The sequence below is a fragment of the Cucurbita moschata genome, unplaced genomic scaffold, assembly GCF_002738365.1.
Source record: "Cucurbita moschata cultivar Rifu unplaced genomic scaffold, Cmos_1.0 Cmo_Scf00014, whole genome shotgun sequence".
Classification (NCBI taxonomy): domain Eukaryota; kingdom Viridiplantae; phylum Streptophyta; class Magnoliopsida; order Cucurbitales; family Cucurbitaceae; genus Cucurbita; species Cucurbita moschata.
In genome coordinates this window covers 1,426,887-1,438,859 of record NW_019268530.1, presented here as the reverse complement: position 1 = coordinate 1,438,859, position 11,973 = coordinate 1,426,887, and the positions used below count along the sequence as shown (strand labels likewise).

Below are 11,973 nucleotides of genomic sequence, written 5' to 3'. Positions count from 1 at the left end.
TCTGCATCTTTTTTTTTTTTTTTTTTTTGCTACTCTGAATTCTTATCGTTCTTTTGTGAATTTAATTTCTTATGAATCTTGTAATATTCGTATGTGATAAATATATCACAAATGCATATAAAGCTTAAAATTTTGAAAAACTTATCTATGTTTAAGGCAGTGGGAAAGAAATAAAAATAAAAAAAATCAAAATCAAAATCAAATGTTGAAAGTTGAAAGGAGAGTGAAAATGTTCGGAATCACGACTCTCCATGATAGTATGATGTTGTCCACTTTGAGTATAAGCTCTCGTGGCTTTGTTTTGAGCTTATCCAAAAGGCCTCATTACCAATAACTTCTGATTATTTCTTAAGATCATTCCCTAAATTAGCCGACGTGAGACCCACTCCCCATAATTCTCAAAAGAAAATTCATTGTGTATCAAATTAATAAAGTGGTGCATCCATGTTCAAACAAGATGGATGCAATGCAACAGCAGAGAACATCATTTTAAGCCGACTGTACCAAAACCTCAGCACCCCACAATGGAGCTAATCAAATTTGACATTCCTGCTATGCTATGCTATGCTAGTGAACTTGTGATCTTCTGCTGCTCATAATGCCAGTGCAAGCATGGCAGCCATGGTGAGAACACCACATTCTAAATGTGTTTCCATAAAAAACAACCATTTACCTACTTACAAGAATGAATCGGTGGCTCGAAAATCGAGAACGAAGCACAGTTGAGAATTTTCCATTTTCAAGTCTATGGAAATATCAGTTGGCGATGATGATGCAGTCTATTAACAAAGACCAACTTCCTCCATTTTGGTATGAACGTTCATGGAGATATTGAATTCTGATCTCTTGCCTTTGCCAGTTTTGCTTGTATGAGTTTGTCTAAGATGGGAGGCTCCAAAGGAATGGGGTCGAGACAACGCTCGGACGCTGCGACTATCACCTGCACAAGAACAGATTTCTGGGTGGTTATTTCTTGTAAAAATTAAAACTGCAAAAACTAAAAAGCTATGAAGCAGGGATACAGATATAGGACAAGGACACAGACACAACAATACGTCAAGTTCTAAATAGACGTGTGCCCGGAGCGTGTCCAGACTTATCCGTGTCCCACACGTGTCTGACACGGAAACTCTGCCTAAAATAGTATCTGTGGTCTATAGCTCGAAAGTGACTGAAAATAGTAATCAAGTGCAAATCAGGGAAGTTAACAGAGAATAGGAAAAGGAGTTTCAAGTGTAGAATGTCTAGCAAAGTTTTCCAAGTTACCTCATCAAGCAAAAAGTCAATAGCTGCTTCATCATCTGCAATTTCCTTCAGAGGAGTCCTCAGGAACTGCATATCCAACTGAATTTGCTGGAACCCGCTTCGGTTATAAGTCTGGAGTCGGACGAATTCTTGTAAAGTTTTAAGGGAAAGTTTCACAGCAGTTGTTACAACAGATCCCTGCAATTACAAGAAAAAGTTTAAAAGCTGTCTGATTTTGGAATCAGGAATTGCTCAAGAAAGGAATTTGCCATGGTACCTGAGTGAACTCGACTCTAGTAAAAATCTCTATCTTTTGCTTAAATAACTTTGCTAGATGGGATTCCAACAGCTGGCTCCGAGCCCTTTGTGCATTTGTTTTATTCAACTTTTCCTCTCGGAGCGGACCGCTCCGCGATGAAGTGGTGCTTCCATTGCTGTTAGTCCGACGATGCTTACGAGTTCCTTGTAGTAAAATCTGTCTAACTTCACTTCCCACTGCCTCCAACTGATGCAGGAAAAAAAAAAAAAAAAAGGTTAAGAGTTACACTCAATTTGTAGGCTTCAAAAGTCGCCTGTTCATTTGTTCATAACATAACAGCATCACAGTAACATGAAAACAATAGCACTAACCTCTTGAAGGAATAAATCGACAAACATGTGAACTTCTCTGGGCTCCTTGTGCTGTGGAGAAGATAAGAAAAGAAAAGAAAAGTAAGAGAATTGAGTAATAGTAAAAGTAATAAAATAGTGTAAAACTCACCTTAACCCAATTTGGCGTTCTAAACCTCTTTGTTAAAAGAACTGATATCCTCTGGCTTCTCATATTTATATACTGAGAGATGACAAAAAGTTAGTAACCGTGATTCACCAAGTGAATGCACTAATAGATGGTTGCAATTATAATTCTTATACTTAATTGCAGCAAAACACGTTACAATAAGATTCTTCTAAACAAAATCTAGAGATACGGTTATAATATATGGAAAAGTTCGGTCTAAGTGAGCAAGTTAACCCAAACATAACATTAACACACTGACTTTGTACCTGTTCAAGGCAAAAACAATCAGCAACATGCTTAAAGAGTATGAAAAGGAAAATTGCAACTACATCAAAAACCGAGATTCTAAGCGGAGCGAAAACAAAGCCAAGGGGGGAAGCAAGTGCGCCAAGCTAAGAACAAAACAGCTTCTCAGCCGCAGGAACAGAGAACGAATCCTCCAAAGATGGGTCTACCATCCATGAGATTTTGCAGTAACAAGGACTCCAAGAAAAACAAAGGCAAATGAAATAATGCCCTAGACATTATACAATGAGAAATTCTGGATTGTTAATAGTACTTTTACTATAATACTCATCCAATTTGTTCCATTATAACTAGCATGCAATGCAAGCTTGAAATATTTCTTAGCAGCATAATAGGAATGACAGAAATCTGAGCCATACAAGGTGTAGAAACTTTTCACCAGCAGCTCTAAACATTCGGCAAATTTCTGCTGGTACAAAGGCAGGACCGTATTCATAACCCCGAACGCCACCACCAGAAAAAGAAGCCGCTATTTCCTGAAACGAATACAATATAAACTTGAGAGTTTCCATGAGAATTCATAGAATACACAGGTACAAGACCACCTAATAACATGTATAAAGTATCGTTCTTTAGTGAGCTTAAAAACCTTTTTGAGAATAGGATTCAAAACTTATCATGCTACTTCAAACTGCTAGAGAATAAATTAAAAGAATTAGAATGATGCCTTGCCTCCGTGATTCTATGGATGGCAGTTTGTTCGATAAATATTGAAATTTGAGCAAGCACCAACACAAGCCCAGCAACAACTTTATCCGCTTGGGTTGCCTCAGTCAAAACTTGACTTTGACTATAAGAATTATTTTTTCCTGAAAGCAACATGAAACGATCAACAAGTGCCCTGAAGAAGTCCTGAAATCCTTCTTGAACCCAATCAACAATTGAGTCCCTCTGGTTAATGATTAGGCCCGATTGATTTTCAAGAAGCAGGCGGAAGTCCTGAAACGAGTAAATGAATGATAGTTAAAAACTGTCAAGTAAATGAATGATAGTTAAGAACTGTCAATGCAATTAATAGCTCAACTGAAACGAAAGATACCAAACCAAATTCAATAAACTCAAAAACTTGTACTACTTGATAGGAAGTGGGATGGTTTTCACATGATACCTACAAACTTCATACTAGTACTTCAGAAATGGAGAATACAGATGAACAACCTATACAATAGATCCTGTTCAAGAAAGGTTGTAACTTCATTCTAGTACTTCAAAAATGATAAATAAGATCACGGGTAATTTCTTTAAGATGAGAGAATAAATGTAATAGGCCCCCAGTTTTCACATAAGGCCAACAAAATTCAGACTAGTACTTCAAAAGTGATATTAAGATCATTGATAGTTTCTACAAGAAAAGATAATCAAAGTTCAATGAGTTTTCATACAATTAGTAGATATGGGTTAGTTTTCATAGCAATGCCAACAAAATTCATACTAGTACTTCAAAAACGACGAAATAAATAAATAAATAAATAAATATTAAAAAAAAAAATTATCAGTGACTTCTTCAAGAAAAGAGTATCAGAGTTCAAGGAGTTTTCATATATTACTAGCAAAACATCCATGCTGCCCTGAAGCACTGCCTTCTTGCCGGCCTCCAGTGCAAGCTGCAAGGAGTACTCTTGAACGTCCTCCTTTTTCCTAGTATGAACTCGTGTGAGTGCATCTGTCAATGCAAATGTAATTTAACTCAAACTTTTAGAGCCCAAAGGACACAGATGCGTTTTCTGAAAAAAAAAAAAAAAAAAAATCTTGAAGACTGTAGGAGACCTGAGATGTTTTGCAGGAGACGAGAGAATGTGCATGTGACGTACTGTTTGACAGCAACCTGGGCAGCCTGAATATTACATAAGAAAAGTTCAAAGTCAAGTTCAAAATTAAACTTCCTCCTTCCCTTATTCGGACATCTATCCTTGTGATAAATAATAGGGGAAGTGCAATTATTTTTGTACGGGAAGAGGTCAACAAAATGAAAAAATGGATCAAAATTATTGCAAGTGAAAACATTATAGAAAATAAGACCTTCAAGGAATAATCATGAAGACATGCATCATTCAATACTTCTCCAAGTAAAAGCACATCTGTCCATATAATCCCTGCAATAAATTAAAACAGTTTTAAGAATTTACAGCTATAATTTTTCCACAAAAGTTTGATATAGTTTAGTGTCCAAACATGACAAATGCCAACAGTAGTCCCGTTTTATAAAGAAAATCCTCTCTAGGGGGAAGATTCTGATTAAAAAATGGCCGGATATTTTGAAAATCAAATCAAACTAGCAAACCTAAGATACTGAAGTGAAGATCAACAAAAGTGAAAAAGTGAAGCCAGCGCCTAATGGAGAAAAAGGCTTATAACTTCCTATAGGTAATTGCACGTGAATGCAAATTATCAAAATATGGTGTTTCTAGAACAACATTTCAGAAAAGAGCACAAATCGATAAAGCTAAAAAATATATACAAATGGATACGTTGAAGATAACAATCTCAAGAGTTTTATGCTCCAAACCTCATTTCATTTGGGTTGATCCGTTAAAGTTATCATAATGATTACCAGACTTTCGCAGAAATTCATAACTTGGAGGGAATGCTTTGATTTGACCAAGATTAATTTTTCTTTTTCGTTGTTTGATAGTTATGATTTTAATGGCATTTGTCTTCATTGAGATGCAGTTATATCACTATGTTTTTATTTTACACTTTTTCTCCCCTGTATGGAAACTGTATCCTTGAGCTTTATCTTTTCTTTTCTTTTCATATACAATGAAAAGTTCATCTCTGGAAAAGTTTATCATAGAGGATAGGTGTAAAACACTAACTCATATAACTTACCAAACACACGGAGAAGATCTGCTGCAAAAATCTGTTTCTTGATAAATTGCTCAGCAGCATCAAAATGCCTGAATAAGAAAAAGAAGGAAAAAAAACCTTCATGACTAAATCGATCCTTGCAGCCAAATTGTAGGTACATCAACCAGTAATAATTGAACTTATATTTTAACATGGTTAAAAGAACAAAAACCAAGGAAGATCAAGTACTTGGTAACCAAATCCTGAGCAAGTTTTATCAGTTGCATATCTGAATCTGCAAATATTACACGATAAGCTCGGACTGCCTCTGCAAACTCCCGAACAGATGCCTAATGAAGAAAAAATAAGAGAAATGCCGTCAATAGTCTTACAGCTAACTGCATCCAGAAGTGATTGCATTTCTTTAATATTCTAGAAAGAACGAAATGTCTGCAATAGATATGAATAACGAAGTACATATTTAAGAAATAGAGAGCTTGTTATAATCAGGTGCTGGCCAGTGCACAAACAAAATGAAAACTCCGTTACTCTACAATGTTGGATACCAAAGCAAAAAACTCATGTTTCTACTTACTATTTATTTCAGTTTTTATTTTTCAATTTAATTTAAAATATTTATTCATTTTAATATGAAAACATCTAATAAACCAAAAAATAAATGAAAGCAAAAGAAGGGAAGATAAGGTATACTTCCCGACAACCAATGAACCAGAGGAGCTACAATATATAGATACTTATTGAATTGAATAGAGGGTAATATTTCTCTACTTTGTTGTCTGACGCTTAATCCACCGGTCCTTCAATTCAGCCTTTTGGTGGATGGCTTCATAAAAATAAAATATACTACACAGTTACCTGCGACAACTAGAAGTTAGCTTACCTCATGTGCAGCACCATAAGCTGACTCAGAATCATTTCTCTCTTTTGGTGAGGCAATTAACAACCCACTACTCAAATCATCAGCATTAAGCTGAAGATCCAATGTCGATTGTTCCAACTTTTCAAGCAACTTTGCCTTTAAACTGTCCACCTGTCAATATATTGCCAAACCATCATATTACTGCATTTTAGAAAATTGATGAGTATACAATTTTCTACATGTTTCACTTGCCACAAGTGCTACAAGATGGCCATAATAGATGTTAAAGAACAAGATATCAGTTTTTGATAAATCAACATACGACCTTGAGAAAATTTCCACTCATTAATTGCATTGCATGGCCATAATACTGTTCTATTGCAGATAAGAAATATTGAAGTACAAACCGGGAAATCTAGCTGCTTAAGAAGCACTGCAGCCTCCGCTCTCGTCTGTATGGATTCTGAATCTGAGAATAGCTTTTCCTGAAGGCATATCGCTCAATCATATGTAGACTATTTTGACCAGTAAAAAGCACATCCAAGCGATTTAGCAATATTATAAACGTTAAGGTACATGATATTGTAAGAATATAGTAGCTAAAGTGACCCTCAAATTCTGGATAATTCATTACATACGAATACTTAATTTTTTCCTTAAAAAAGTGCATCGTTGTAGTACAAGCCAACTAAATAAAACATGTCATTGCACGCATTGAGAGAATCCAAGTCCAATTGCCTCATTAAGTTACAATTTGGAATGTCCAGGGGCAGCACAGTATGTCTTTTCTATTATCATCTCGCCTGAGTAGTTTGCAAATAAAACTAGTCCAGTCAGAAGCTCTGGGCCGATAACTCTTTTAGAAATCAATCAAATTTTTTAAGGAAAAAAAAGTTTCATTGATTTAGTGAGAAGTTACAAACAAGAATATGCATCGTCTTGCAAGAGTCTAAAACACCCCACAGTTTAACTTAACTACAAAGGGAGAACAATTACAACAGAATTCTGAAAGTGAACATCAAGAAGCCCCTACCCTACATTTCCCTTTCACCAAATTGGCAAAGCATGTGCTACGGAGAGAATGAATTGCAAAGCCATATACATTTGCTGTCCCTTCACTTACAAATACTGGTCCTTTCTGGGAGTCCTCAATTGTAGCATAGCCCTCCCTATTAAAAGGACCTTCGTTCATATATTCTCGTGGGGGCACTCTTTCAAAAAAGAAAATGAGGTTCTTTGGATGCATCAGAGTTTTCTTATGGAAATTATGGCCGGAGAGGGACAACTGCACCTACACTGGCGCCATTGAATCCTTTGACTCATTTTCAAATTTTATTCTTTTTTGGTGCTGTAGTGGTATAGATGCATGCATCCTTTTTCTGAGTATAGCCTCAATACCCTTGGCCAGGTAGAAATGTTCTTCTGTATTCCAAGTGGCGATTGGGAGGCCTCTTCCTCCCTTTTTAGTAAATTAATTTCATCAATGAAATTCAAGTTTCCTTGAACAAAATCAATAAAATATCAAGATGAACGGTGAACATTTTCAAAATCAAGGACTTCACTTTTTCTATTGTTGAACAATCCCACTAGACACCATAACACTGAGTTTACTGCACTCATCAATAAACGATTGCCTTTCCTTCCAAACAAATGTCTGAAAAGCACCTAGACCAAATTCATTCTAGCAAACAACCACATCCAGGAGGAATTGAAGCTTAGATGGAGGCAGTTCGAGCACTTCATGCTATGAGAGCACCCAACCCTCTTCAAATGATACACCAGGTTGAGTAAAGGATGAAGAAGTTAGGGCCTTTTTAAAAAAAAAAATTGTCAGTCGTATTAGCTCCTTCAAGGCACAGTCTTGGGGAGAATCACCTTTTCGGGTTCCTTCTCTTTCCAAAGAGCTGTATAGATTTCTTTGTTCAAACAAAATTTTGTGCCAGTTAGCGTGAAAGAACAGGGACTTAACTGAGAAAAAAAACTGGGGGATTGAAGTGTCCATACTCTCTCCATTCCCTCTCTTATAGCGTGTATGCAATTCAGGAATGATAGAATAACTGAGGAATGTTTTGCAATTCAGGAATGATAGAATAACTGAGGAATGTTTCCAAGAGAAGGGAAAAAGGTAACACATGGGCCTCCATTATAGAATGATAGAATCACTAGCATTTAGCCAGAAGCCCACGACTAAAATGTAATGTAAATATACCTGCAATTTTTTCAGAACTATTGCTATTGCTTCTTCTGACGCTCGCTTGCAATCTTGGAATGATGAGTCTCCATATGCCTACCAAACATATAACAAAGATTATTTTGGACTTATACCGAGATTACGGAAGAACTAAGTCCCATACAAAAGTTGGAATTGCATTATGATTTATGCACCCCATTTTTTGGGATGGAGCAAAGGCCAAAAAGTCACCTTAAATATTGGCATGGCTCCGGTATAGAATCTGACTGCATCAGCATAGGCTTCTGTTTTGATGCACTTTCCAAGTCTAGCAGGTAGATCATATATGAACTGTTCATGAATCATTTATAGAGAAGAAAGAATAAGAGAAGCTCTTACAGCCACATGCCGAAACTCACATAAGAATATAAGAAAATAAATAGTACAAAAACAGCTGACAATAAAATAAAATAAACTATCACATTCTGTTCAATAGTAACGTACATCTACATTAACTTCTAAAAGCACCACAACACCAGTACAACAGACTAGAAAATAATACGGGTTTTGCAAGCCTGTTTTCTTCGTTTGCTTAATTTCTTAATAAGCCAATGAGAGGCACCAACATTGAATGGCATCTTACTTTTTAACTTAGAGTCAAATATTTATGTTCCCTAAGTGGATTCTCTTGAGTCATGTATACAATGTCTTGGTCTAAGCTAAAAAGAAAAAAAAGTCTATTTTAAAAACCAATCAATGATGAGCCTCAATGGATTTGCCTATATAGGCCACAGCTAAAGTTTAAAAAATAAGAGCTTGAATACCACTTTTAAGCAATCCAAGGAACATAACAGGCATAGGAACTACTAAAAGTACTATAAAAGAATAAGAATAACTATTAAATTCATCACCAAATATAGAATGAGAAAATGTAAGGAGAGAATGCATGGAAAAACCCAGAGCCACTAGAATTCACCACCAAATGTCCTATACTTTTAGTACCTGAACTTTACGGAGAAGGTTCCGCGTTCTATGCAATTTCTCAATGTGCTCTCTTTTTTCAAAGAGAGAAGTATTGACTCCATCACTTCTAGACTGCACTGACAGTATCTGCAACAATTTGCAATATGAATGGTAATCCCTTCATATATTGCTTAAGAAACGTAAAGATTCTGAATTCATCCATTTAAATAAGAACATCCTATACTTTCTCAAGGAGTTGTTCCATGTTTGTCTCCATCCCCACGATATTATTATTCATCCTGGCAAAACAGAATTTCATGTGTATTAAGTAAAGAATATGAATCTACTTCATCAAATATGGAAACACAATAGGCATTAAGAGGGAAAGAGAGAAAAAATAAAATCGGATAAAGTAAACTGAGAGATATCTAGGTTAATTAGAGTCTGTTAGATTCCTAACTAGGAGGAAGAAGGTTTTTTTTTAGTTCAACAAGTGGGGTTGGGGACATTCACCTCTTGGTTAAGGCATAACCAGGTTGGTAAGCAGGACGAAGAAGTTTGTTACCCAGATTTGGGCATCATAAGGAGACCAGAATAAAGTAAAATGGTGGTAAGACGAGGGGAGAATATGGGATAAGACTAGAAATCTAGTTTTACTAGCTGCAGTTCAGTCAAATTAGGTGAAGATCTTCACAGATCTCTAGTGCTCGTGATTTTTTCAAGTTAAGGTGAAGCTAAATTGGGGGATAGGTAAACTAATTTTGAGGTTGGGTCAATAAAATGTTAGTGTTGCCATCAGACATGATTTAAACCGGATTTTGCATGGTTGGAAAAACTCGGGACAGAAGAAGGAACATCACATTTCAAAGGGCATGACAGAGGGCTCAATGATGAAGGTTCAATGGAACCTAATCAAAGACGACAAGCCCAAGGATAGACTTGAACTTATAGTTATTTGTATCTTCTAAGTGAAGCTGTTGAAGAATTGCCTTTTTCAGCTGAAAAGTTGTGCATGGAGGAAAATATGATTTGTTTCGAACAGCATCACTCACAGAAATTGGGGGTTCCAAAAAGTTAGCAAGAGGATTCATAACCCTGCCTAATCAAGAAAAAAAAAACCTGGGAAGGAGGAGATGCTGCCATTGAGCCAAAATTTTATGCAAATAGAAAAAATCCAGAGAAGAATAGAGAGAGAAAATCAAGCCTCTGTTGGAAAATAGCTGAATGAGTACCTTGCAGAGACTCTAGGAAAAGCCATTGCAATTACTCTCAAACAAACGAATGCCTTCAGAGGAGGTAGTAAAATCATTGTGGCCAAAGCATTCTTTTTCTACAAGTTTGGACAATTAAGCCATTATGGCCACCAAGGAGAATCTTGAAAAATTAAATTCTGTATTCGTTGTCTGGAGAAGTGAGAACAATATGATAATTAAGTAGCAGACAGTGTCAGGAATGTATGTTAGCCATATAGGCTGGTTAGAGTATGTTGGAGAGTCAAGTAAGAATCTCGGAGGAAGAAGCTTATTGGTTATCAGTTAGTGTCATAATTACGAGAGGATGTTAAGGAAATGGGAGGTTACTGAGATGTGAGAGCTCAAACAGAGATTGCCAAGCTCATCAAATCACCTAGGAGGGACTTATCCAACCTGTTGTTGTACACAACTTTGAATTTCTGTCACTTGGCACCTCGTATCATAAGCCCAACGTTATCCATAAACTAACTACATAAATTTGTCGCAATTTCACAAACTTAACATTCACGTATCACATATGGCAATTGGCAATCAGCTTCATAATCGTGGGGGAAGAAAAAATTATCAACCTTTTAATTGTATCAGTTGCACTGATGAATTTATTGTAATTTTCATAAACCAACATTTGAAGATCAGTGTCAAGATTCTTTATTTCGGCAGCCATTTCAACATGTCTTTGGAGAAGCCCCTCCAAATTCGCCTTTTGCACCTATATTGCATGGCACATTAGAATAAATGAATAAAAAAATCTGGATTTTACAACCAACAATGAAGTTCAAACTACCGACATATATCAAGTTATAGTAATACAAGGATTCCTTGAACTCCCTTTCAATATCTTCACTAGAAATGGGACTTCAACAAGTCCACAAACTAAATAATAAAAGAATCATAGCTGATAGTTTGGATGAAGAATACATTATTGGCAACATATTTTTCTGATAATTGTGATAATTTCATGTTGAACCCCACTATTTTACTTGGTGTATTCTATGTTATAATGATCAGAATCTTCTAATCTTTCAGCCGACCTTTAGTGCATATACTACTGTTGGTGATAGGAGAATGAGGAATTTCTTGGGTATTTCACAGTAAAGCTTAATAATATTAATAAAATACTTCTTAAAGAAAACTGAAATTTGCACAAATATCCTTAACAGAGTAATTAGAAATGAAAGGAAGTAAAAAATGAGATGGGGCCTAGGACGTACCAGAATGCTCATATATTGATCGGGATTAAATGAGGTGGTGTTGATGGTTTCTAAAGGAGAAGCATATCTATTAGACGAACCGGTGGATGAGCCAGACATTGAGGCATCAGGGGAGTAGAAGCTAGAAAGCAGATCCCTCATCCTCTTAGCTTTTTCATCCATTGGAACATCTTCAATCTCCATTTCTTTTGTCCTGCTTCCTCCTTGTAAGCTCTTCCAATTAACGTCTATTATTCTGGATAGATGATCCTGGCTCTGGCAGTTATCTTCTGTTTATATTTTAAGCCTATCCTGCTACTGCATTCACAAATGGCATGGTATTATTCAGTTTTTTTAGTAAGAAACAAAGGTTTTATAGAAAAAAAAAAAAAAAAAAAAAA

At 36.0% G+C, this 11,973-nt stretch overlaps 1 protein-coding gene across 4 annotated transcripts in view; it reads right to left on the bottom strand.

Moving 5' to 3' along the window:
• Window positions 1-383: 383 nt before the first annotated feature.
• LOC111452610 (vacuolar protein sorting-associated protein 51 homolog) overlaps window positions 384-11,973 on the bottom strand; it is a 15,669-nt gene continuing 4,079 nt past the window's right edge. For 2 of the 4 annotated variants that reach the window (XM_023093415.1, XM_023093417.1), the window contains exons 2-21: window positions 11,594-11,890; window positions 10,952-11,091; window positions 9,374-9,428; window positions 9,169-9,276; window positions 8,419-8,517; window positions 8,206-8,283; window positions 6,404-6,481; window positions 6,018-6,167; window positions 5,366-5,466; window positions 5,159-5,226; window positions 4,349-4,422; window positions 4,097-4,163; window positions 3,877-3,992; window positions 3,002-3,268; window positions 2,689-2,805; window positions 2,006-2,077; window positions 1,876-1,926; window positions 1,523-1,750; window positions 1,267-1,443; window positions 384-940 (exon numbers count right to left, since the gene is read on the bottom strand). In XM_023093415.1, the coding sequence (XP_022949183.1) occupies window positions 821-940; window positions 1,267-1,443; window positions 1,523-1,750; window positions 1,876-1,926; window positions 2,006-2,077; window positions 2,689-2,805; window positions 3,002-3,268; window positions 3,877-3,992; window positions 4,097-4,163; window positions 4,349-4,422; window positions 5,159-5,226; window positions 5,366-5,466; window positions 6,018-6,167; window positions 6,404-6,481; window positions 8,206-8,283; window positions 8,419-8,517; window positions 9,169-9,276; window positions 9,374-9,428; window positions 10,952-11,091; window positions 11,594-11,776 (2,349 nt within the window). In that variant the 5' untranslated portion in view covers window positions 11,777-11,890 and the 3' untranslated portion in view covers window positions 384-820. The remainder of the gene's footprint in view (window positions 941-1,266; window positions 1,444-1,522; window positions 1,751-1,875; window positions 1,927-2,005; window positions 2,078-2,688; window positions 2,806-3,001; window positions 3,269-3,876; window positions 3,993-4,096; window positions 4,164-4,348; window positions 4,423-5,158; window positions 5,227-5,365; window positions 5,467-6,017; window positions 6,168-6,403; window positions 6,482-8,205; window positions 8,284-8,418; window positions 8,518-9,168; window positions 9,277-9,373; window positions 9,429-10,951; window positions 11,092-11,593; window positions 11,891-11,973) is intronic. The other 2 variants (XM_023093418.1, XM_023093414.1) reach the window with 2 other exon arrangements.